Source organism: Lutra lutra, chromosome 11 (assembly GCF_902655055.1).
Source record: "Lutra lutra chromosome 11, mLutLut1.2, whole genome shotgun sequence".
Taxonomy (NCBI): Eukaryota; Metazoa; Chordata; class Mammalia; order Carnivora; family Mustelidae; genus Lutra; species Lutra lutra.
The window spans coordinates 52,771,549-52,797,448 of NC_062288.1; the positions used below are offsets into that span (position 1 = coordinate 52,771,549).

The 25,900-nt window shown below is 39.4% G+C and overlaps 1 protein-coding gene across 1 annotated transcript; it reads right to left on the reverse strand.

The window, feature by feature from the left end:
* Nucleotides 1-5,004: 5,004 nt before the first annotated feature.
* POLR1F (RNA polymerase I subunit F) lies at nt 5,005-24,266 on the reverse strand. Its single transcript, XM_047695561.1, has 4 exons — nt 23,973-24,266; nt 11,187-11,328; nt 7,348-7,556; nt 5,005-6,054 (listed from the first exon to the last, which is right to left on the reverse strand). Exons 1-4 carry the CDS (start codon nt 24,224-24,226, stop codon nt 5,658-5,660), a joined length of 1,002 nt encoding a protein of 333 aa, XP_047551517.1. The 5' UTR covers nt 24,227-24,266; the 3' UTR covers nt 5,005-5,657.
* Nucleotides 24,267-25,900: the final 1,634 nt, after the last annotated feature.

Below are 25,900 nucleotides of genomic sequence, written 5' to 3' on the forward strand. Positions count from 1 at the left end.
GAGCCTTGCTCTGCTGCCATCTCACCCTGTCCTGGATTCCCTTTTCTTTTTTACTACAGGTTTTCAATTTGTTGTTGTTCATAAACAGCTTAGATTTATAGCAGTCCCTTTTAAGTTGATGCTTAAGTTTAAACCCTTTCTCATGGGTTGCATTTTTTACTCATTCCTCACATTTTATGTATATGCCATACTTGACATCCTCTTATTTTGTGAAAACTCTTGACTGATTTACATAGATAAAATTTATTTTCCTGCATATGTGCTTTAACCTCCATACCAGTTTTGTTAAGAGAATAATCTACTTTTATTTGCATTTAGCTGTGAAATTTTTTAATTTCATAATTTTCTTACTCCTGATTATGGCTTTGCCTCCCCAAGAATTCTCTTTAACTTTCGTTTCCTGGGGAACCATTTCTACATATAATCTAATAGAGACCTTTGGTGAGTAGTGTGTTCTTGGTTGCATTTTTTATTTTCAGTACTTTTAATGTATCATGGCCCTCCTTCTGGTCTGTAGATTTTGTACTAAAAACTTATCTGCTAGCTTTATGGGGTTTTGCTTGTATGTAACTTTTCTCTTGTAACTTTAAAATTCTCTTTATCAGTACTTTCTGCTATTGTAATTACTATACGCTTTGGTGTATATCTCCTTGGGTTAGGTTGGTTGAGGTTCTCCATGCCTCCTGGATCTGGATGTCTGCTACCTTCCCCAGGTTAGGAAAGTTTTCAGCTATTACTTCTTCAAATTTTACTGCTTGTGTCTCTCTCTCTATTCTCTTTCTGAGATCCCTATAATGCAATTATTGTTATGCCTGATGATGTTGCTGAGATTCCTTAATCAGTTTTTATTACTCTTTTTCTCTTTAGCTTGGCTGATTTCTGTTATTCTCTCTTCTACATCACTGATCCATTATGCTTCCTCCAGTCTACTAATTCCCTCTAGTGTATTTTTAACTTCAGTTATTGAGTTCTTCATGTTTATTTTTTATATTTTCTATCTCTTTGCTGAACATTGCACTGAGATCTTACACACTTCTCTCAAGTCCATTGAGTAGCTTTCTGACCATTACTTTAAATTCTCTCAGGTGTATTGCCTGTTTCCGTTTCATTTAGCTCTTTTGCTGTGGTTTTGTGCTGGTCTTTCATTTGGTTTATTCCTTTCATTCAGTCTGTTTCTAAGTATTAGGGAAGTCAGGTACCTCTCCTGCTCTTGAAGTGGCCTTTGGAAGAAGAGTTCCTCGGGTGCCCTATAGCACAAACCCCCTGTTCAGCAGGACCAGGTGCTTCAGAGCTGTCTCCTATGTGGGTTGTTTGTGCCCTACTGTTGTGAGTGACCCACGTTTGCTTTCAGTTGCAGTCAGTTGCAATAGGCTACTAAGCCTATTGTGGGTACACTGGTTTGGTCCCTGTGCTGTTAAGGAGCCAGTGCAGGGGCCACAATAGTCCTATAGTTGGATGCTCTCAGCAGTCAGACCCATGCCTACCCCCGCCTGTCTGCCAGGGTTATAGTCTCATGGACCTGCAAAGTATTCTGACTTCCTTGTCCCAGGGGACTTCTGCTGGTAGGCCAGGGCCTACAGTCAGGCCCAATGCCTGCTCCCAGCCTGTCTGCTGGGACTGTGGGTACAAAGGAAGTGTGTGTGTGTGTGTGTGTGTGAGTGAGATCTTCCCCTCTCTTCGAGGTAGGAGTCACTTTGGAATGGTGCCAGTTCCTGCTGCTGCTTGTAGGGTGTGTGGAGACAGAAGCTACATTGCAGACACCTGCCAAATGGGGTGAGTTGGATGGGTCAGATATGCAGGACATGGGGTGGAGCATAAAGTCTTAGGCAAGATAGGTGGAGTATACTTGTTCTACCAAGTGTCTACCTATCTAGCCTGTGGATGGAGGGAAATGGTACCTGTCAAATATTTTGTTCTTGGAGAACTCTTCTGTCTCTTCCCCTCTAGCACAAATAGATATTAGTCAATATTCATGTATACCCTAGGCACTTTTCAAATTGCTGCTTCTATGCTATAACTCAGGCAGGTTATGGGCCTTTAAGGGCAGAGAATCAGTTTCCTATGGCTCTCAGCTCTCCTGAAGCTAAGTACGTGAATTTTAAGTACTCAGTGTTAGGCCCTGATGATTGTAACACTAACAAAGTTAAGCGCCTTTGGTTTTCAAAGACAAATGTTAAGGGTACTTGTCTTCCTGGTGCAGGTCCCCTGTGTCTCAATGAGGGTTTAATTCCCAACCATGTCTCCACCCGCCTCCTACCCTTTTAGCTGTGGCCTCTTATCCACCATGAATTGTAGGAACTCTGTTCTGCTGGTCATTTTCTGAGCTCACTCATGTGACTTATCTCAGTGTGTCCCTTGGAAGAGGTGAGTTCAGGATCTTCCTAATTCCACCATCTTCCCCGAAGTCTTTTGCTGCTCCCCCACCCCAGAAATTAGTTTCCATATAGTTTCTACAGTGGCTTCACTAGTTTATATTCCCACCAATAGTGCAAGAAATTTCCCTTTTTGCCACATCCTCATCAACACTTGTTCCTTGTCTTTTTGATTCTAACCACTCTGACCTGTGTATAGTGGTATCTCATTGTGGTTTTGATTTGCATATTCCTGATCATTAGTGACGGTGACCATCTTTCCATGTCTGTTGGCCAGCCATCTGTATGTCTTCTTTGGAAAAAGTGTCTATTCAGGTCCTCTACCCATTTTTAAAAATCAGATTATTTGGGGTTTGCTTTTGGTGTTGAGATGTGTAAGTACTTTATATATAGTGTAGATGTTAACCCTTTATTGGATATATCGTTTGCAAAAACCTTCTCCTAAGCAGTAGCCTGCCTTTTTGTTTGTTGGCTTCCTTTGCTGTGCAAAAGCCATTCATTTCCCTGGAGTCCCACTAGCTTAATTTGTTACCTTGCCTGAGAAGATACCCCTAGAAAAATGGTGTTAGAGCCAATATCAAAAAATTAATGCCTAGGGGCACCTGGGTGGCTTGGTGGGTTAAAGCCTCTTCCTTCAGCTCAGGTCATGATCCCAGGGTCTTGGGATCGAGCCCCGCATCGGGCTCTCTGCTTAGCAGGAAGCCTGCTTCCTCCTCCCTCTCTGCCTGCTTGTGATCTCTATCAAATAAATAAATAAAATCTTTAAAAAAAAAAAAAATTCTCTCTCTCCCTTTCCCCTGCTCTCTCTTTAAAAAAAAAAAAAAAATTAATGCCTATGTTTTCTTCCAGGAGTTTTTAGTCTTAGTTCTCACTTTTCGGTCTTCAGTTGGTCTTCTGTTTTTGTATGGTATAAGAACATGAGGCCCGATTCAGTGCTATGTAGAATATAAGTGGTGAAAGTGGACATCCTTGTCCTATTCCTGATGTCAGAGGAAAAATTCAGCCTCTCACTATTGAGTATGAGATTAGCTTTGTGTGTTTTCATATAGTCTTTATTATGCTGAGGTATGTTGCCTCTAAACCTGTATTGTTGAGTTTTTATTACAAATGATGTTGTATTTGCCAAGTGATTTTTCTGAATCTGTTGAGATCATGTGGTTTTTATCCTTTCTCTCAATGTGATATAGCCTGTGACTGATGGATTTGCAAATCCTGAGCCACAAATGCAACCCTGGAGTAAATCCCTTGATTGTGGTGAATGATTTTAACGTATTGCTGTATTTAACATATTGTATATATTGTTGGATATTGTTTGCTAATGTTTTATTGAGGATTAATCTGATGCCAAAAAACATATACAAATACTACCAAAAAAATACCCCCAAAAGCCTACAGGCCATTATCTCTGATGAACCTAAATACAGAAATCCTCAACAAAATACTAATGAGCCTCACATACTATTTTAAATCTTTTTGGGCGCCTGGGTGGCTCAGTGGGTTAGCCGCTGCCTTCGGCTCAGGTCATGATCTCAGGGTCCTGGGATCGAGTTCCGCATCTGGCTCTCTGCTCAGCAGGGAGCCTGCTTCCCTTCCTCTCTCTCTGCCTGCCTCTCTACCTACTTGTGATCTCTGTCTGTCAAATAAATAAATAAAATCTTTAAAAGAAAAAAATAAATCTTTTACCCACAAAAAGACAAAAACAAAAAAAAACTTAATATAAATTTTATTTAACATACTATATACCAAAAATAGAATTTCACCAATATACAAAATTGAGATATTTTACATTATTTGTACATCTTCAGAATCTTGGACTTTATACTGATAGCTCATGTTAATTTGTATTAGCCATATTTTAAGGGCTCAATAACCACATTAAATGGTAGGAAAAGAAATTGGTCTATATCTTTGCATTGTTTGGTCTAATTTACTTGGGGACAAACATGTGAATACTACTCCCCAAATTCTATTTTCTATCATTACAGATTTGGATCAAGATATACTACTAGCAGGGGCACCTGGGTGGCTCAGTCGTTAAGCGTCTGCCTTCGGCTCAGGTCATGATCCCGGGGTTCTGGGATTGAGCCCCGCATCGGTCTCCTGGCTTGGTGGGAAGCCTGCTTCTCCCTCTCTCACTCCCCCTGCTTGTGTTCCCTCTCTCGCTGTGTCTCTCTGTCAAATAAATAAATATTAAAAAAAAAAAGATATACTACTAGCAGGATTTAAATATTAAACCATGTGAAACCAGTGCAATATCAGATACTAGAAAAAGGCAACAGAATAGTAGCCATGTGAAGTTCATTTCATCTACCCATCCTCTTAGAGATATTAACATAGCTAACAGTGAGTAGACAGTCTTGTTGTTAGTATTTATCAGAATTACTAATTCTCTGTATTTACTCACGTATGTGTGTGCATCTGTATCTCCTCTGACACCCCATAATGGAAGGAACCACATCTTTCCTTAGATGTGTTACACACAGCCATATGGTCAGGTACTGTTAATTCAATGAATGTGGCCATGCTTTGATTATTAGCTTAAAACAGCTTGTCATTTCATTACTCAGTGTTTCCTAGTAGTTTAAAAAAAAAAAAAAGTCCACATTTTCTCAATGAAATTTTGTCTTAATCATTAAGTAGTTGAGAAATTCCCACTAGGACAAATAGCATTTATCATGTCTTAATCAGACTCTACTGCTCCAAACACAGCAAAAGCAGAATAGTATAAGGAAACAGCCTTCTCTATCAACCTCCCTCCGTCTGGAAGGCAAGAATAGTCAACTGTTAATAGTGGCATGGTTCTTAAGAGCTCTGGAGACTTCACGAACTCCTTTGGCAAACCATTCTAACACGGTAGCAGCCATGACCCGCTCCCCCAAATCTAAAAATCATGACTAAAGATCAAACCCATTAAAAAAAAAAAAAAAAAAAAAGCTTCAACTCATTCTTAAATGATATGAATAACACTATATTACAAAGTCCTTTTGCCAGTTTTCAGAGTATAGAAATAATTTTATTTGAAATGTAAAAACTGGGAAAATGTTAAGACTTGAAAGAGTAAATAACTCTTACCTTTTTATTTTGTATACAATAAAATGGCTGTTTAATAATATTGGTGTTTCCCACAGTAATGATCACATTAATAATTTAAGCACCAAAAACTAATCAAATGTTTCCTGTTTTGTAGACTACAGGAATACACCAGCATTTCATACCATTCCCACATTTATCCATCTTTTATCTAAATCTTTAAAAAGCTGAATATTTAAAATGCATTAAAGAAAATTACTTTTCCCTTTTCTTTTTAGGTGAGTGTTCCAAAAGTGGGGTAAATTCAACTTCCTCACTGTGTTTTCTTTTCTTTTTTTTCTTTTTATGGTCACTCTGGTAACCACTGGAGTCACTGCCTTGGAAAACAGGACCCTGGTCCCGATCTTCCTGGTGCTTTTTCTTCTTCTTCTTCTTTGGTTCATCCTTCCAGAGGTCATTATCAATCTGCAGGTCGGTCTCTTTGTTCATTGTGGCATCTGCATAATCTGCAAGCTCTCTATTACCACTTTCCACTTCATATGACTCTGGGTCTTTCTTTTTTTTCTTTTTCTTCTTGAGAGGTTTTTCAATAATTTCTTCAGGGCCAGCTTCTGTTATTTCTTCAGAAACTCCAGAGCACTTGGTCTGTAAACTGAATTAACAGTTGAAAAAATTTATAGAGCACTAAACAAAAGGAGTAAGATGAGATAAAAAATATACCAAGTGTTTTTTTTCTAAATGACAGCAGGACAAGATAAAGTATGGCATAAATTTCTAATATTCTGTTATCCCTTAGCCCATTAAAATGTCTGAGAAAGGTTACAATTTTTTCCAAAGTACTTCTTCCAGACTGTTTTCATACACAGAAATGGCAAATTTTATCAAAAGTAGCTTCTAAATTTAGGTTTGGTTTAGAAAAAGATTGGTTACAGTAAACCTCACCCTACCATGTGTGGCTTAATAGCCACACATCTGACCAGTGATAAAATATAGTTCCATTATCTATGAAATTAATGGAGTTTATCTACTCTATCAATCCTCATTTCATTTTTTTCTCTTAACAGTGCTTGAAGCGATTATTACTTTCAAAGTTATGAGTTAACACTAAAATAAAAACAAGGATCAATGCAGTAGCCCTCTGGAACTGCAGAGTCCTATGTAGTAATATTAGCTACATATGACTAAGATACTACACAAATACACCACACATTTCTATCATCACAGAAAGTTCTATTGGACAACAGTTCTAAAATGTTAACCCATACTTTTAATAATCAAGGCAAAATCTAAAAAAAAAAAAATTAGCAATACTCCCAAAGCTGTTTTTTCTTCTTCACTCCATTCTCAAGATGACAATAGTTCTTACAAGAATTTCAATACCAGAAAATTAAATTATCTACCTGGCATAATGATAATCAAATTTTTTGTTTCAGCTGTGTAAAAATAGAAGCCTAAGAGCTATGCAATATGATCAAGCTTTTGGTTAACAAATTAAACTAGAAAATAGTAAGACCGAGTTAGTAAAATACGGAAGAGTTAGCTAGATGTGTAGAGCTTCAGAATATTCAATGCTTTGCCACAGCACCGAAGATTCCTATTTACATTGATTTTATGGTTTAGAAGCATGGAAATTCTAATAAAATTTATTTTAATTCTGAATAACATAAACCCCTCATTTATTTATTTTTTTTTATTTTTTTTTTTAAAGATTTTATTTATTTATTTGACAGAGAGAAATCACAAGTAGGCAGAGAGGCAGGCAGAGAGGAAGAAGCAGGCTCCCTGCTGAGCAGAAAGCCTGATGCGGGGCTCGAACCCAGGACCTGGGATCATGACCTGAGCCGAAGGCAGCGGCTTAACCCACTGAGCCACCCAGGCGCCCCTAAACCCCTCATTTAAACAGAAATGACTAAGCATCAAAATTAAAATCTTATTAGGAACTGACCTAGTGATATTTAATTTTCCCCGAATGCAGAATACTCCAGCAGCATCTGAGTCCAAACGAAATACTTCAAATTCTAGTTCATCACCCACATTTATCTCCAGATTCTGCCACTGTTCAGCAGGCATATGCTCAGGTTTAGGGATGGAGGCATTGAAACACCCATGTACTAAACAGCCAATGTGGCTGGAGGACACTTTATTAACCGTACCCTGGGAAGAAAGGAGGGAAAAAAAAAATCAAGAAATCCAAAGACTTTAAAAAGTAAGTGAAACTTAAGCTTCAAACTGATCTTCAAAGAGAAAACATCTAAAATATGGTGTAATTTGATATAGGAAAAGTTTTTAAAATTTACGTTATACTAAACCATCATTTTAGAATACTAGTTTTTAGAAAGCCCAAACTTAGTAAGTAATTGCATATCAACTGCCTAACTGGATAAACAACTACTCTTCCTACCCCTAAAGAAGCAAAAACAAAACAAAACAAAAAACTCCTTAGCTCCCACTACAGGATTCCCTGGGGAATAGATTATAACCATACTGAAACCAAGCAGAAAATACTCTGATATAACCTAAATGTGAAAAGACCTCAAAGCAGGAAGCATATGCTTTCTATAACTGGGAGCCATATTATATTTCTATAAACAGTCTGAGTTTCAAAGCTTAAAGAGCCTTCTTTAGCTTCTTCCTTAACTTCAGCAATGTATCAGAAGACAGTTTACCCTTCCTATGTAGATCCTGAGCAGGGCTACTTTGAATCACAATAACATTTTTAGAAGCTTTAAAATACATGCTATATGATTTTAAGCTCAAAGTTTTTTAAAAAGCCTTAGTTTTCTTCCCCTAAGAATCAACATATGTAACATACATAAATGAACATCTGAAATACTTTTTTAAAATCATCTGTTTTAAACTTTGACATTAACATGTATACAGCCTTGTTTAATGTTAGCAACATAGAAAATTCTTTGGCTGTCATTATCAAGAGGCTGGTGTTCCCAATGGCACATGCTGGATGGTATGGACAAACTGCAGTGCAACTATACACTGGAGTACTTATTCAACAGTAAAACAAAACAAAACAAACCTATCAAGCCATGAAAAGAAATGCATATTGCTAAGTCAGAGGCAGCAAGCTGAAAAGGCTACATACAATAGGATTCCAACTATATGAAATTCCAGAGAAGGTAAACTCTGGAGACAGTAAAGAAGATCAGTAGTTGCCAGGTTTCAAGAGGAGGGAAGGAGGGATAAACAGATAAAATACACAGAATTTAGAGCAGTGCTCAATTATTCTATAAACTACAGTAACAGGGGACACATGTCATTGTGTTGTACATTCCATGGGTTTTAGGAGGTACAACAGAAAACTATTTTTTTAAAAAGTCTAGAATTAATGTATTGATATCAGCTTAACCGTAACCAATGTATCCCACTAACGTAAGATGTCAGTGATAGGAGTAACTGTGTGCTGGAGTGGGAGAGCGAAGAGAGGTATTATTTTCAACTCACTTTTTTCTGTAAATCTAAAACTGCTGTAAAAGAATAAAGCCTATCAATTTAAGAAATAACACAAAAGTAAACTCTTCAATATAGAGTTCTGGAACAACTAAATAACTATATGAATAAGAAAATGGATTTCAAGGGCCTACTTCACACTACACACAAAAATTAAAGATGGGTCATAGATCTAAATGGAAAACCTAAAACTAAAAAATCCTACAAGGCTTACAGAAACTATCTTCACAATCTAGGAGTAGGCAAGTTTCTTACGATCCAGAAAGCAGTAACCATAAAAATAGGACAAATTGGACCTCATTAATATTGAAAACTTCTGTTTATGAAATGATACCGTTACAAGTTAAGAGACAAGTCACAGACTGGGGGAAAATATTCACAATACATTTATCTGAAAAGGATTTGTAGAAAGACGATAAACAGAACTACTCAACCTCAATAATACAAAAACCCAATTAAAAATGGGCAAATTACTTGAATAGGCCCCTTACTGAAACACATAAAAAGAGCTCAAAGGAGAAATGCAAATTAAAATCATAATGAGAAACTAGTATATGCCCCTAAGTAAAATTAAAAGACTGGCAAAACCAAATGCTGTCAAGGATGCAGAACAACTAGTAGTGCTAAATGGGAAATTAGCCTGTTTTTCATAAAGGTAAAAAAATACCTACCCTCTGACTTAGGAGAAATGAAAATGTACATTCACAGCTTTTTCATAATAGCTTCGTACTGGAAACAACCCAAATGTCAATCAATATAGACGGGTAATTAAATTACAATACAATCATACGACCAAATACCATAAGTAACAAAAAGAAATGAACTACCAATACACCAAACAGCATGGATGAAATGCAAAAACATGTTGAGCAAAAGAGGTCAGATTTTCAAACACTGTAATGAAAATTCCATTAACATGAAATTCAAGAATGAGTAAAACTAATTTTATAATAAATGCATTCAGAACAATGATTGTATCTAGAAGAGAGAGGACTGAACCGGAAAGGGCATGAGGCTCTTTCCAAAATAGAATGGTATATATGCTCTTAACAGAAATGATTGAACTGCACACTCTGATCCGTGCATTTTGTTGTATGTAAATTATACCTCATATTTTAAAAAATGAACTGTCCAAATTTATTTAAAGGCTGGAGCTTATTGTAGGAAATTAAGTAAAAGGACTGATTTCTTTTTATTTCATACTTTCTGTATAGTAAGTGTACATTTACAGTAACTTACACAAAGCAGATACGTGTGGGAATTTTTAAGTACAAATCTACTGCCAATTTTATTAGAGAAGAAAAGCTATACTATAGCCATATTACTGTTATGGAGGCTGGTTGTAGGATCCCAGCTGGGCAGGTCCACAATACTCTACCACTTTAATTAATAATGAAAAACTTTTTTTTTTTTTTTAAAGATTTTATTCATTTGACAGACAGAGATCACTAGTAGGCAGAGAGGCAGGCAGAGAGAGAGAGGGGAGGAAGCAGGCTCCCTGCTGAGCAGAGAGCCCGATGTGGGGCTCGCTCCCAGGACCCCGGGATCATGACCTGAGCCGAAGGCAGAGGCTTTAACCCACTGAGCCACCCAGGCGCCCATGAAAAACTTTTTAAAATTAAAAATGTCTTGTAGATTCTGACAGTAAAATTTGACCTGTATTTTAGTAGCAATAAAGGGTTAATATTTCTTAAATGATTAAGCAATTCCTGTAACATTTTTCATTAAAAAAATAAATGTATGTGTATGTAAAAGTGCAAACACACAGAAGTGCTGGTAGACGAGAAAGACAAGTGCAGAGCATAATGGGGTATAGTTTAGTCAACTTCACATCAATCTATATATTTCCTGCTTCTCCTGAAAAACTAAAAGACCTACCCCACAGGGCCATGGCACATTATAAGTGCCCTGACCTCATCCTTCATTCACTTTCATTACCTGCCTGTTCCCACAACACTCTGAATTTTCAACTCCTCTTTGATACGCTACTATATGATTTGAATCCTTTATAAAGAAACTATTTGTGTATAATTAAATAATAAACTTCACTGTTATTTTTTTTCCACTGCTTAAGATCATTCTGGTGCTATCCAAAGAAGAGAATAAATTCTGAGACACATTCTCTGCACATTCAAGGAGTTTTAGAAAAATGGAGTTTAAAAACTTACCAATGTTGAACTGATGGTAAATTTTCTAGGAACCAACAACAGCAATCCATTTGCTTCCCAAGTCTCTTAAAATTTTTCATATTACACTATTATACAACTATACAAAGAAAGCTTAGTGGGGAAAAAAAGAATATATATATAAATACATACATACCATAAGCTTTTGTCCCGGTTCAGGACAGAAAATAACAAAATCTGCTTCGATGTTAAGATGAATGTGTCCTTGATCATCATAAATATCTCCCAGTTCACCCACTACTTTGATGTTGTCATATGCAATGGGGACACCTAAAAGGCTATTTAAAAAGAAAAAAAATTTTAATCTTCTCTTAAACTAGGCCATTATCATACTGACTAAATATACTGAGTCTAAAAATTATATACCTCTTAAACATAACCTCACATGCCAAAACACAACAGCATATGATTAATTCCTAACAACTTGAGTAATTCACTTTCACCAAAGGGTTTCATATATACTGATGAAGTTAAAAATGATTATTCAAGATAGGTACCCAGAAACAAAATGTCCAATTCTACATGAGCAGTAGGTTGATTAGCTATGCATTTGAATTCCAGTCATGCGAGAATGAGGAAAAAAAAAAGACTTGCAAGAAAAATTTCTCTATTTCTGAGTATAACCGAATCAAGGCAATTTTGGTATTATCTACCATAAATGAAAATCTGCACTAGATGACCCGCAGTAAGAGAAGTATTAGAGTCGCAGGTGAAGCCTCTGAATATTTTTTTTTTAAGATTTTATTTATTTGACAGACAGAGATCGCAAGTAGGCAGAGAGGCAGGCAGAGAGAGAGAGAGAGGAGGAAGCAGGCTCCCCACTGAGCAGAGAGCCCGATGCGGGGCTTGATCCCAGGACTCTGGGATCATGACCTGAGCCAAAGGCAGAGGCTTTAACCCACTGAGCCACCCAGGCACCCCCAAGCCCCTGAATATTAAAGCCAATGACTTAAGGGAGAAAAATCCTCAAACTGCAACTGTTAGTAATAAATAGAAATGCTAATAAATGAAATACATAGTTTTACTTATTAAGAACTGATTTTGCACTTTAGTCTACACAGTAGTGTAGTTGGGGGCAACTACGATTTCTAAATGTCATTTCCAAGTACTTAAGAAATTTTAACTAAGGAGGTACACCTGGTGGCTTCACTGCCACACCCAATACTTTGTTCAAGAAAACTTCCCAGACTCTCCAAGGCAAGGCTGAAATCACTCCTCCTCTAAAAGACACAATGGCGGGGTGCCTGGGTGGCTCAGTCATTAGACATCTGCCTTCAGTTCAGGTCATTGTCCCAGGGTCCTGGGATGGAGCCCCGCTTCGGGCTCCTTGCTCGGCAGGAAGCCTGCTTCTCCCTCTTCCACTCCCTGTTTGTGTTCCCTCTCTCCTTGTCTCTCTCTGTCGAACAAATAAAATCTTTAAAAGACACAGTTGCACAGCATCATCACTGAACTTAATCTCATTTTATTGACTATTTGTGTATATTTGCATTCCACACACTATACTCTAAGAACTCAAAACTGTTGTTGTTGTTGTTGTTGAACTCAAAACTACTCACATAGCATAAGAGAAAGAATTTATCGGGCGCCTGGGTGGCTCAGTGGGTTAAGCCGCTGCCTTCGGCTCAGGTCATGATCTCAGGGTCCTGGGATCGAGTCCCGCATCGGGCTCTCTGCTCGGCGGGGAGCCTGCTTCCCTCTCTCTCTCTCTGCCTGCCTCTCTGTCTACTTGTGATCTCTGTCAAATCAATAAATAAAATCTTTAAAAAAAAAAAAAAGAGAAAGAATTTATCCCTAATAGCTGTTGCTTAAATAAAACAGCCAGAAACCACTGGAAAGGAACTTTAATAACTATCAAATCAAGATAAAAAACTCAAAAGACTTACTCCAGAAAGCATTTTTTTCAACTGTTAATTTCAGCATGTGTTTTCCCAAGCAGGAACTACTTCACTAGGACAGTCATCAAGGCACAAAAAACCCAGAAGTCTACATGACCTCTGGAAGAGGTAATAAATGGACTTACAAATAGGTGGACACTGAATCTAATTCTAAATACTATGTATATCTATATATGTGTGTGTGTGTGTATATACATATATTTACATATACACACTTCTTTATATATATACATATATCTAAATGTGTATGTGTATAAATACATATATACTTTATATATTTACATATACACACATGCACACACACATATATAACATACCAGCATCAAGTCATGTTTGTATTATTTCAGTGTACATTAAAATTTCCAGGAAAGAAGTAGCAAATTGAAGGGTAGATTAAATAGGAAACTCTACTGAGAACTACTCGCTACTTCAGAAAAGCATTTCACCAATGGAGAGACTGTATTTTTTCTCTGAGTTGTCAACTCAAAACCCCTGCTGCATCAATCCACCTTCGTAACAGAGCTTTGGACATACAAATTTTTTTCCAAATAAAATACTAAAAATATTGATCGCAAAGCATAGGTTTGTCTTATTACAGAAAAAATAAGGATAAATTTGGATCTGTTCATAAACCTGTTTTATGCTTATTGAAAGATTGCAGCAGAGAGGGGGACTGACCCTGGGTGGGAAGGACTCCTTGAGGGCAGAGAGGGGAAAGAAGACCTCACCCAGGGTTGGGGGGCTGCACTGACAAGACAAATCCCTGTAACATTTGGCTTTAAAAACCGGAGGGGCCTGGCTTCTCCGTGTTATTTTGTTTTTTGTTTTGTTTTAAAATAATCACATTGTTGTTTTGTTTTTAAATAAATATTGATTTACAAATCAATAGCCTCAATACCTTAAGAGGTAGGAGGGGAATAGAAAACGGGAGTCCCTGCCCTTGAAGAGACAGCACAACAAACAGCCCAGCTGAGATACAGCACAGAAGCAGCAGTTTGAAAAATACCTAGGGTACACAAGAAGGAGATTTATTTAATAATCTCAGAGCATGGGCTGGAGAGGCAGGGAACTTTGGGAGATTTCTTCAAGAATAAAAGAGCTGGTGGGCACCACTTCCCTCCCCAGTACCCACCCCATCCTGAATACAGGGACAGCTGCAGGACCCAACACAACACTACAACCTCCACCTAGCTTGCTTTTTTTAAAGCATGCCCCGGCCACACATTTGTGTGGATCCACTCCCTCCAGTCCTCTGAAGGAGTTATCTCAGGCTGCTTCATCTCCTCTCCAACAGCAGACCAATGTAGTCGATCTTGCTCACACTGTGTGTAGCACACCCAGCTCCCCTGTTCTCCTTGTAGGTCTTGTCTGAAGCCCATCCAAAGTAGTGCTGCAAGCCTTGCATTGTGCATGCAGCCCCAACAGGGGCCAGCGCCACTCTAAAGTGACACCTGCCCCTGGGAGAGGGAAAATTACAGCACACACCAGTGCAACAGCAGCCCCAGCAGTGGACTGGAGACAGACATCTGGTCTAACTGCAGACCCAGCCCACCAACAGAAACTTCAGGTGACCGCACAGGGAAAGCACTCTTGACTTTGGTGCTAACACAGCTCTGGCAAAAGACTGCTCTGCCTCCACCCAAGCCCAAGGTGGCCCCAGACCAGCCTACTAACAACACAAGGATCAAACCCTGCCCACCCAGGCAGAGGGAGCCATTGTAGGTGACTAGCCTAAAGGAAAACATGGCTCAGCCACAAAAGCAGGGCATACACAACACACATAAGAGACACCCCTGAAATGCCAGGTTCTGGTGAATAGGAAACATTGCACTGCACGACCTCTTGTTTATTAGGGCATTACTTTCAAGAGCAGATGACTTTCCTAACAAAGAATTAGACAAAATGAGAAGGAATAAGTAATATACCTAATAGAGAAAGTAGTGATCATAAAGATGATCACTGTATTTGAGAAAAGAGTGGAAGATATCAGTGAGGCCCTCAACAAAGAAATACAAAACATAAACAATTTAGATATGAAGAACTCAATAAATGAAATTAAAAATATACTAGAGGGAATAAATCATAGCTGGAGGATGGAGAAGAATGGATCAGCGATCTCAAGGACAGTGTAATGGAAAGCAATCAAGACGAACAGGAGAAAGAAACAGATCATAAAAAATGAAAATGGATTAAAGGAACTCAGGACACTATCAAGTTTATTAACATTTGCATTATGAGGATCCCAGAAGAAAAGAGACAAATGGGAGCAGAAAATTTATTTGAAGAAATAACAGCTAAAAACTTCCTAAGTCTGGGGAAGACTTAGGAAGCACAGAGGGCTCCAGATAAAAGCAACCCAAAGATGTCCACACCAAGACACATAGTAATTAAAATAGCAAAAAATAATGATAAAAAGAAAATTTTAAAAGCATCAAGAGAAAAGAGAACAGTTAAATAGAGAAAACTCCTTAAGGCTTCAATGGAGTTTTCAGCAGAAAGGAGTGGCTTGACATATTCAAAGGAAAAAACCATAAGGATACTCTATCCAGCAAGGCTATTATTCAGAATAGGAGAGATAAAGGATTTCTCAGACAAACAAAGTTAAAGGAACTCATCACCATCAAACATAATAACAAACAAGAAAGTAATCAACAGTAATGTAATAGTAGAGACTTTAATACCCAACCTCCATCAATAGAGAGATCATCCAAACAGAAAAATCAACAGAACAGTGACTCTGAATGACACATCGGAACAGATGGATCTAACAGATATACACAGAACATACTATTCTAAAGCATAAAATATATTCTTTTCAAATGCACACAGAATATTCTCCAAACAGATCACAGATTAACAAAATTGATAAATCTTAGCCATACTCATCAAGAGAGAAAACTCAAACAAAATCAGAATTGAAAGAGGAGAAATAACCATCAGAGAAATACAAAACATTTTAAGACATTATTAAAAATTATATACCAACAAATCAGACAACCTAGAAGAACTGGATAATTGCCTAGAAACTTAGAACCACCCAAAACCAAATAAAAAAGAAACAGAAAATTTGAACAGATTACCAACAATGAAATTGAATAAATAACCTAAAAACACCCAAAAAATAACAGTCCAGGGCCAAATGACTTCAGAGGTAAATTCTACCACACGTTTAAATACTTAATACTTATTTTCAAAGTGTCCTAAAAAATAGAAGAGTTAAAAAAAAAAACAAAACCTTCCATATTCATTCTGAAGCCAGCATTATTCTGATACCAAAAGACACACCACAAAAAAGAACCACAGGCCAGTATTTCTGATGAACATAGATATGAAATTCCTCAACATAATAAATCCATCAATATGTTAAATAAATTATCCCCATGAACAAGTGGGATTTCTTTCTGTGAAGCAAGAAAAGTTCAATACTTGCAAATCAATCAATGTGATATACCATATCAAAAACAGACTAAAAACTGTGTCATTTCAGGGCACCTGGGTGGCTCAGTTGGTTAGGCATATCTGCTTTGGCTCAGGTCATGATCTCAGGGTCCTGGGATGGAGCCCTAAGTCGGGATCCCTACACAGTGGAGTATGCTTCTCCCTCGCCCTTTGCCCCTTGCCCTGGCTTGTGCACATGTGCATGGTCTGTCTCAATGGATAAATAAAATCTTTTTTTAAAGTAATTAATTAATTAATTAATTAATTTTTGAGAGAGAGAAAGAGCATAAGCAGCAGGCAGACAAAAAGGGAGAAGCAGACTCCCTGCTGAGAAAGGAGCCCCATGCAGGACTCAGTTCTAGGACCTGGGATCATGACCTGAGCTGAAGGCAGATGTTTAACTGACTGAGCCACTCAGGCTCCCTGGATAAATAAAATCTTAAAAAAAAAAAACAAAAAACAACAACAACAAAAACCCCTAATTTCAAATGAGGTAGAAGAGGCATTTAATAAAGTGCTACAGCCATTCAGGATGAAAACCCTCAACAATCTAGGTTAGAGGGAACATACCTTAACATAATAAAGGTCATATATGAAAAACCCACAGCTAACATCATACTCGATAGTGAAAAACTGGGAGCTTTTCCCCAAAGAACAGGAACAAAAACAAAGATGTCCACTCTCACCACGTTTATTCAACAGAGTTCTGGAAGTGCCAGCCACAGCAATCATACAATGAAAAGAAACAAAAGGCATCCAAATTGGTAAGGATGAAACAAAAATTTCATTCACTGTACATGACATGATACTATATATAAAAAACCTGAAAGACTTGGGGAGACTGGGCGGCTCAGTTAGTTAAGCATCTGCCTTTGGTTCAGGTCATGATCCCAGGGATCTGCGATCTAGCCCCAAGTCTGGCTCCCTGCTGAGCAGGGAGTATGCTTCTTCCCCTCTCGCCTCTGCCCCTCCCCTCTCCTGCTCTCTCTCAAATAAATAAAATCTTAAAAAAAAAAAAAAAAAGAAAAAGAAAAAAGGAAAAGCAAAAAAGACTCCACCAAATAACTACTAGAACTGATACATGAATTTGGTAAGGTCACAGAATACAAAATCAACATACAGAAATCCATTGCACTTTTATACACTAATAATGTAGCAGAAAAAAATTAAGAAAACAATCCCACTTACAAATGCACCAAAAATACTAAAATGCTAAAGAATGAACTTAACTGGGGGCGCCTGGGTGGCTCAGTTGGTTGGGTGACTGCCTTTGGCTCAGTCATGATCCTGGAGTCCCACATCAGGCTCCCTGCTCACCAGGGAGCCTGCTTCTTCCTCTGACCTTTCCCCTTTCATGTTCTCTCATTCTCTCTCTTATTTATAAACAAAATATAATCTTAAAAAAAAAATGAACTGAAGTAAGGAGGTGAAATACCCATACTCTGAAGACTATAAAACACTGATGATAAATTGAAGACAGGGTGCATTGGTGGCACAGTTGGTTAAGCATCTGAGTCTTGGTTTCAGTTTAAGTTGTGATCTCAGGGTCATGAGATTGAGCCCCACATCGCACTCCACACTCAGCATGGAGTCTGCTTCAGTTTCTCTCCCCTTCTTCCTCTGGCCCCCACCACCATGTCTCTCTAAAATTTTAAAGAAACTTAAGACAATGCAAAGAGATGGAACGATATTCCATGTTCATGAACTGGAAGAACAAATACTGTTAAAATACCCACAGTATCCAAAGCAATCTAGAAATTTAATGCAATCCCTATCAAAATCCTAACAGAATTTTTCACAAAACCTGAACAAATAATCCTAAAATTTCTAAGGAACCACAAAACACCCCAAATAGCCAAAACAATCTTGAAAAAGAACAAAACCGGAAGTGTGACAATCCCAGATTTCAAGTTATACTATAAAGTTATAATAATAAAAACAATATGGTAGGGGCACAAAATAGACACATAAGATCAATGGAACATAACAGCCCATGAAACAAACCCATGAATACAAGCTCAATTAGTGTGCAACAAAGGAGCCAAGAATGTCCAATGGGAAAAAGACAGTCTCTTCAACAAATGATGTTGGGAAAACTGGACAACTACATGTGAAATAATGAAACTAGACCACTTTCTTACCATACACAAAAATAAACTCAAAATGGACTGAAGACCTAACTGTGAGACTTGAAACCATAAAAATCCTAGAAGAGAGCATAGGCAGTGATTTCTCTGACATCAACCCTAGCAACACTTTTTCTAGCTATGTCTCCCGAGGCAAGAGAAACAAAGAATAAACTACCATGACTACATCAATATCGAAAGCTTCTGCAGAGCAAAGGAAACAATCATCAAAACTAAAAGACAACCTACCGAATGGGAGACAATATTTGCAAATGACATATCTGGTAAAGAATTTATATCCAAAAGATATAAAGAACTTACATAAGCCAACACCAAAAAAACCCCAAATAATCCAATTTAAAAATGGGGGAGGGGCACCTGGGTGGCTCAGTGGGTTAAGCCTCTGCCTTCGGCTCAGGTCATGATCTCAGGGTCCTGGGATCGAGTCCCACATTGGGCTCTCAGCGGAGAACCTGCTTCCTCCTCTATCTCTCTCTCTGCCTGCCTCTCTGCCTACTTGTGATCTCTCTCTGTGAAATAAATAAATAAAATCTTAAAAAAAAAAATGGGGGAAAAGCATGAACGTTCTTCCAAAGACATACTGATGGCCCACAGTTACATGAAAAGATGCTCATCATCACTCATCATTAGCGAAATGCAAATCAAAACCACAATGGGCTATCACCTCACACCTGTCACAATGGTCAAAATAAAAAATACAAGCAACAAGTGTTGGCAAATGTGGAGAACAGGGAACCCTTTTGCACTTTTTTTGGAAATCAAACGGGTGCAGCAACTGTGAAAACCAGTATGGAGGTTCTACCAAAAATTAAAATAAAATTAGCATATGACCTAGTAATTCCACTATCAGGTGTTTACCCAAAGAATACAAAAACACTAATTTAAAAAGATATATGCATCCTTATGTTTATTACAGCATTATTTACAACAGCCAAATTATGCAAGTAGCCTAAGTGTCCATTAACAGATGAAATGATAAAGAAGTGGTATGTCTACATACAATAGAATATTACTTAGCCATTAAAAAAAAAGAATGAAATCGGGGCGCCTGGGTGGCTCAGTGGGTTAAAGCCTCTGCCTTCGGCTCATGATCCCAGGGTCCTGGGATCGAGCCCCGCATCAGGCTCTCTGCTCAGCAGGGAGCCTGCTTCCCTTCCTCTCTCTGCCTACCTCTCTGCCTACCTGTGATCTCTGTCTGTCAAATAAATAAATAAAATCTTAAAAAAAAAATGAAATCTTGCCATTTGCAACAACATGGATAAATGCAGGGTACAACACTAAGTGAAAAGAGCCACTCACAGAAACACAAATACCATATGATTTGGTCAGATGTGGAATTGAGGAAACAACACAAATGAACAAAGAAAAAAGACACAAGCCAAGAAACAGACTCTAATGAAAAAGAACAAGCTGATAGTTACCAGAGGGGAAGTGGGTGAGGAGATGGGTTAAACAGGTAAAGGGGATTAAGAGTGCACTTATTATGATGAGCACTGAGGAACGTATAGAAATGTTAAATCATTATATTGTACACCTGTAAACAATACTGCTTACTACTTAGTTTTCACTAGAAAGTAAGTTTCTAAACATTAAGAATTCTAACAGGGGCACCTGGGTGGCTCAGTGGGTTAAAGCCTCTGCCTTCGGCTCAGGTCATGATCCCGGGGTCTTGGGATCGAGCCCCGCATCGGACTCTCTGTTCAGCGGGGAGCCTTCTTCCTCCTCTCGCTCTCTGCCTGCCTCTCTGCCTACTTGTGATCTCTGTCTGTCAAATAAAATAAATAAAATCTTAAAAAAAAAAAAAAAGAATTCTAACAAATGTTGGGTGCCTGGGTGGCTCAGGTCAGGATCCCAGGGTCCTTGGATAGAGTCCCTTACTGCTCTCCTTGCATAGTGGGGAGCCTGCTTCTCCCTCTCCCTCTGCCACCCCCCCCCCACCACTTGTGCTCTCTGTCAAATAAGTAAAATCTTAAAAAAAGAAAAGAATTCTAAAAATGTCATTAAGACTACTAGAGGGGCAGATGAGTGACTCAGTCAATTAAGCATCCAACTCATGATTTCAGCTCAGGTCATGATCTCAGGGTCATGAGATTGAGCCCTGAGTTGGGCTCTGCGCTCAGAGCTTGGGATTGCTTGGGATTCTCTCTCCCCCTCTCCCTCTGCCCCTCTTTCCCGCACAGGCCTGCTCTCAAAATAAAATAATTTAAAAAGACTAGTGGAAATAATGAGGGAAGCAACTGTGTATGTAAAGAAAATAAGGTATGTGTTTTGGGTAAGAAAGTATGAGAAATGGGAATACATTTTTGTTGAGGGGGGAAATAGTAATTTGTCCTAAAGTAAGACTCATTTAAAGAGGGGATAACAGGAGAAAATCTTAATGTAAAAAAAGAAATAAATTTTTAAAAAAGTTGCAGGAATAATGTGAAAAAAGAATAATGTGCAAAAGAACGTGTAGTTACGACAAAGATTGGACTTAACAGTCGGGGGCACCACTTATGCTAAAATTAACAGTTGCTTTGATGGCTGGGTTTGTGGAAAGGATCACTTTTGCTGATGCCTTCAGTTGATGACTCACCTCTGTACCAGGTCATTGAGAAATTATACTATATTTTCTTTTGTCTTATAGGTATATTAACCTCATGGTGCTGTTTATATCACTGCCACAGGTATGCTGCCCAACTCCCAGTATCTGGTTCTAGGGTCATCACAGAAGAATGGCACATAAACTACATGCCATACACACCACACAGGCCATAAAGACGTCGGAGGTAGAGTGCACGAATACTGACCCCATGTTTGGCCCTCCATCTTGTTCATTTCCAAGTGATGACCTCCCTCAGGGGTACGGGTTCCAGGTTCCCTGGAGGTTAAAGTGTCCTGACCAGAATATGGGAAGGCTCCTTCTGATCTTCCCTGAAGTTATTTAGATAACTAGTAGGGGTAACATACTTTCCTCCCCCCCTCTTCTGGAGGACATCTGGCCCCATGAAGTCTGTTAAGTGTTAGACCTCTGACCTCACTCCAATGCCCTCTGCACATCCCTTCCCACTCTATAAATGTGAACTAGGGTCCAGCACTGTGGAGCATAGTTATGTGGCTGCCTGGATCATCACCTGCCCAATCTCCCCCCGCCACCCCACCGCTGTAAATTACCCAGAATGAAACTCAGTGTCAACTGTATGGAGTCCCCCACTTCCTTTTCCAATTTCAAAGCGCCTTCTCAGTTTCAGGGATACTTTATTGTCCCTCCTCCACCTCCCAACACTCCCTTTTCCTCATTTCTTAAAGTGAAGTAAGTCCTCCTGATCCTACAGGATGGCCCCAAAGTCTGTAAACCTACCTATACAGGATAAATGGTTGACTGACATTACATATCTTGATAATGTTCAATGAGTGGTCCCTAATTAGAAATGCATAGTTCGATGTGTGCTGCTTCATTTGCACTGAGTAAGTCAGAGTCTTTACCCCACAGGGCTAGTGGGATGCCCCAATGTGGTAACAGGAGTCGGGGAAGAGGAGGGTGCAGAGTGGGCGGTCCTCATCTGTTCATAGTGCAGCCTGCTCCACATGGCCACACTGTCCCATTCAGTTACAGAAATTATCATTCCATCAGTTCCTTATATCTCTGGTGTAATGGCTCTGACGAGACACTCCAAGTGGCTTCCCCCTAGCCTGTCAAAAAGAGGCACTGACTGGTTCCAAAGAGGTAAAATACTTCAAACACTGCTTCTTTCCAGATTTTACGGCCATTTTTATGTCCTTAAATCTCTCAAATCCATACTCTAGTCATCTTCTCTTGGGCAACCATAACAATCCTTAATTGGTCTCCACATCTCCAGTCTCACTCTCCTTAAGCCACCCGCTAATGCTACCAAGTGTGGTTTCTTAAACTGTGTATCTGATTGTTCCAGAGACCACATATGTACTACTCTCTCCAGAGAGCACCAAATTTCAGAGTTGGAGGGCACCAAGAGGATGAAGTGCTAAGCCTGCTTAAGCAAACAGAAAAAGAAAACAAACAAACAAAAAAAACTGGCGGACAGGAAGAAGAAGAAAAATGTCCATCCTGAGTTGCCACTGCCTCCACCCTCCACCTCTGTTTTGCCCTCCTCTCCAACTGCATGCAATATCTTTCCCCTAACATAAACCTTGCTCCAGATACATAGTACTTATAATCCTCTGGCCAAAGCAGTCTATTTTATATCTGCTATCCATTTGTTTATGCCACATTTTTTTGCCTTAAATACTACCATCTCAAAGAACCCTTCTCCTATTAAGTTGTTCTCAAAGGTCTAATATCAAATTCACTACTCTTCCTCTTAATGTAGTTTACCTTAGATATCTGTCATATTTTAACACTTTATTGGATTTATCTGGCTTACATTTCTATCTTTATTAGAGCTTACAGTTTCTTGAAACAGGGATTTTGTTTGTTCTTAATCCCAAGATCCTGGTATCCAAAATAGGCACACAACCAGTGTGGTGGTGCTTGGAGTAAGCTGTACATTCTAGACTTGTTTGATTCTTAACCTTCTCAGGATCCCTTGAGAAAGTGAACACTTTGGACACTTTGCCCAAGAAAACAGACTGCAAATTTCCCAGAGGGGAGGGAAGGGGAAGTCATGAAATCCCTGTAGAGCAGTAAGAAATCGGGAGAGATTCCACTCGTCCTAGTTTTAGAACCCTTGCTTTTGAGGCAAAGCAGTCTACTGCAGTATTAAAGTACACATGCTCCCTACCTCTGACCCTCCACTTTTGTAACTCCAAGTTTTTATCTGAATATATTAATTTAAATGGACCACAAAGTTTTTTTCACCCTCAAACCCAACAGACAGGCCAGTTAGACTAATTAAACTGTTTTTTAAAAACCAAACCAAAACAAAATGTGTACTTTCCTCATCCACGATCAGGTCCAAGACAAAAGAACCCGGCGGAAGTACCAGAGCCAAAATAAACAACAGAAACTCTTTCACGGCTTACAAATAAACGGCCGTACTAATGCTTTATAAGCAATTTTCTACAGAATGAGAGACTATTTAAGTACTGTATCCAAAACTTCCAATGTCAAATGGGTAAACACACAGAACGGGGCCTACCGGGTCTCTAGACCCCTGGTCTCTTCTTATCCCGACACGCCAGTTCTACAAGCTTCTCCACCCGCTCCACCGACAATCCACGTCACCTTTGCGCTTCCCTTCTTGCCTGAGAAATGGACCCCGTACAGATCCCAACTAGGGAGGTATGGGCCTTTTGGGCCGGATGAAGACTCCAGAATGCCTCCAGCCTAAGCTCCAGGTGGCCGGCACTTTCTTTCCCATTCACCCCTTTTCTGCTACGCCATCAGCACCTCTTCCCGCCGCCCCCTCCTGGGCCTGAAAGAAGGGGTGGCAGGCTGCTTTACGGCGTTGTCCGCTCGGCGGAGGAAAAGACTGAGACTGGTACCTCTCGGAATAGCGCAGGAGCTCCGCATCTAGCTGTTCCCGGATACCGGTGCGTTTCCGGTTAAGGTAGCGCGGCGACAGGGCGATGTGTCTTCGGTGCGGGCCCGCCACCAGGCAAGAGTACCGGCTACTCACCAGCGCACAAGCGGCAGCATAAGTCGGCAGCTCCAGGCAAGGCAAGACGCCGGCCTGTCCCACCACCGGCCCCTCAGGGGCCGCCTTTGGCGGCGGAGCCTCTGAACAACCCGCAGCCATGCGGCTTGTCAGGTTTCCCGCGGCGAGCACAGCTGACGCAGGTATAACTGGCTATCTTAGGACGCCGGCTTTCTGCGTCATCCACCAGCTGGCACGCCCCTAGGACATTTCTCTCCTTAAGTTGCATTACGCACATCTGACCAGCAGAGGGCAGCAACTTTTTCGCACTTGAGACGACTGGAGGAGCTAGGAGCCTGTGCTGGAAGGAAGACCAGCTGCCACGTCCTCTCTTTAAGGCAGGCAAGCTTTTATTTTCGCTAACGTCCTCTTTGGATTTAGTACGTGGTTTTAATAGGGGTTTACACTTTGATAATTTCCAGTAGTAAGGTGGTCTGGTAAGTTTTACAAGTGTGGAAAATACAATAATAAACTTTAAAATTTTAGGGAATATATTTTCTGCAGGGAATCCAATCCTAAAAAGCAGCTCAGATGCCTCAAATGCAACACATCCTAAAATAAACCCTCTCTCCCGTCTGGACTCTCTGCTCATTCTGTAACAACTCATTCAGTAAATCTTACCACCACTTCCCAAATGGCTCAGTTCAGCTGTTAGTTACCCTTGGAGCCTCTCTTGTACTGTTAAATATCAAATCAGCCCCAAGGCTTGCGGGCTCCAAAGCGGAAATATTAGTTTATTCAGATACTTAACATCTGTCCTCCCTTCCAAAACTACAGAAGTGCCTGTGGAAGTTTAACCCTGTGGTCAAGAGGATCCTCTGGAGCACCTTCTCTGAAATACGAATATAACTATGACTTGTCCACATAGGAACCCGTTTCCTCAGGATAGCACGAACTCCTTAATATGGCTCTTAAGTTACTTACAAGACCATATTAAGGTCTGCTGCCAGCCCAGCAGTAGTTTCATTCATCACACTCCCCACTTTACATTATCTGTTAGCCCCCCCCCCCATTGATTTACTTTCATCTTGTTCCCTTTTTCACCAGCTCCTGCTACCTGGGAATATAGTGACTTTTCTCAAATGGGAACACTGTACTCATATGTCAAATTTTAGCTTAGATTTTTGCATTCTCTTCTTCTGCAGTGTACTACCATCCTATCCCTCTTCCCCCGACCCCATCTAATGAAGATAGGGGATTGTTTCCCCACTTTTGTAAATTACCACCATCAAGCACTTCTTTTTATGGTAATGTTATGTCAGTTGCCTTCTTGTCTGACTGTTCCTTCCTAGACTCCAAAGCTCACTTAGGGCAGGGACCTGTCTTTTTCATCTCTGCAACCCTTTATGACTCAAAATAAAACAGCCAAATGCATAGGAATGAGTGAAAGAATGAAAGAAATAGCAGTCGACAAAAAGCTCAGAGTCTAATGAGGAAATAGGATCTAAACATAAATATACAACAGGATTACACTGTCTAAGTGCCAAGAGAAATGCATAGCGTTTAGTGGTGTGACTTCTAACACATCTCCACCTCCCCTAAGGTACTGCAAAAGCCTCTAAACTTCTCAATTCACAATTATGCCTGTAAAATGGGGATAAAAATAATGTACCTATCCTGCTCACTAAAGAAATGGTAGGAAGTTCAAATAAGATAATTGAAAAACACTCTCTCTAGTATTCTTTGATTTCAAATTCAGCATGAGATATTACTGCAATGAAACTGCTCCCAAAGCCCAGTGATAAACATAAGCCCATGAGTAGGAAATTTAATAGC

What these genes read in the sequence shown, in the direction of transcription:
- POLR1F (XM_047695561.1), bottom strand. Translation starts at nt 24,226, where the DNA reads ATGGCTGCGGGTTGTTCAGAGGCTCCGCCGCCAAAGGCGGCCCCTGAG. An exon ending in AACCGGGACAAAAGCTTATG is followed by an intron (nt 7,557 to 11,186) that starts GTATGTATGTAT and finishes CTTTCTTCCCAG; the next exon opens with GGTACGGTTAATAAAGTGTC. An exon ending in GGAAAATTAAATATCACTAG is followed by an intron (nt 6,055 to 7,347) that starts GTCAGTTCCTAA and finishes CTGTTAATTCAG; the next exon opens with TTTACAGACCAAGTGCTCTG.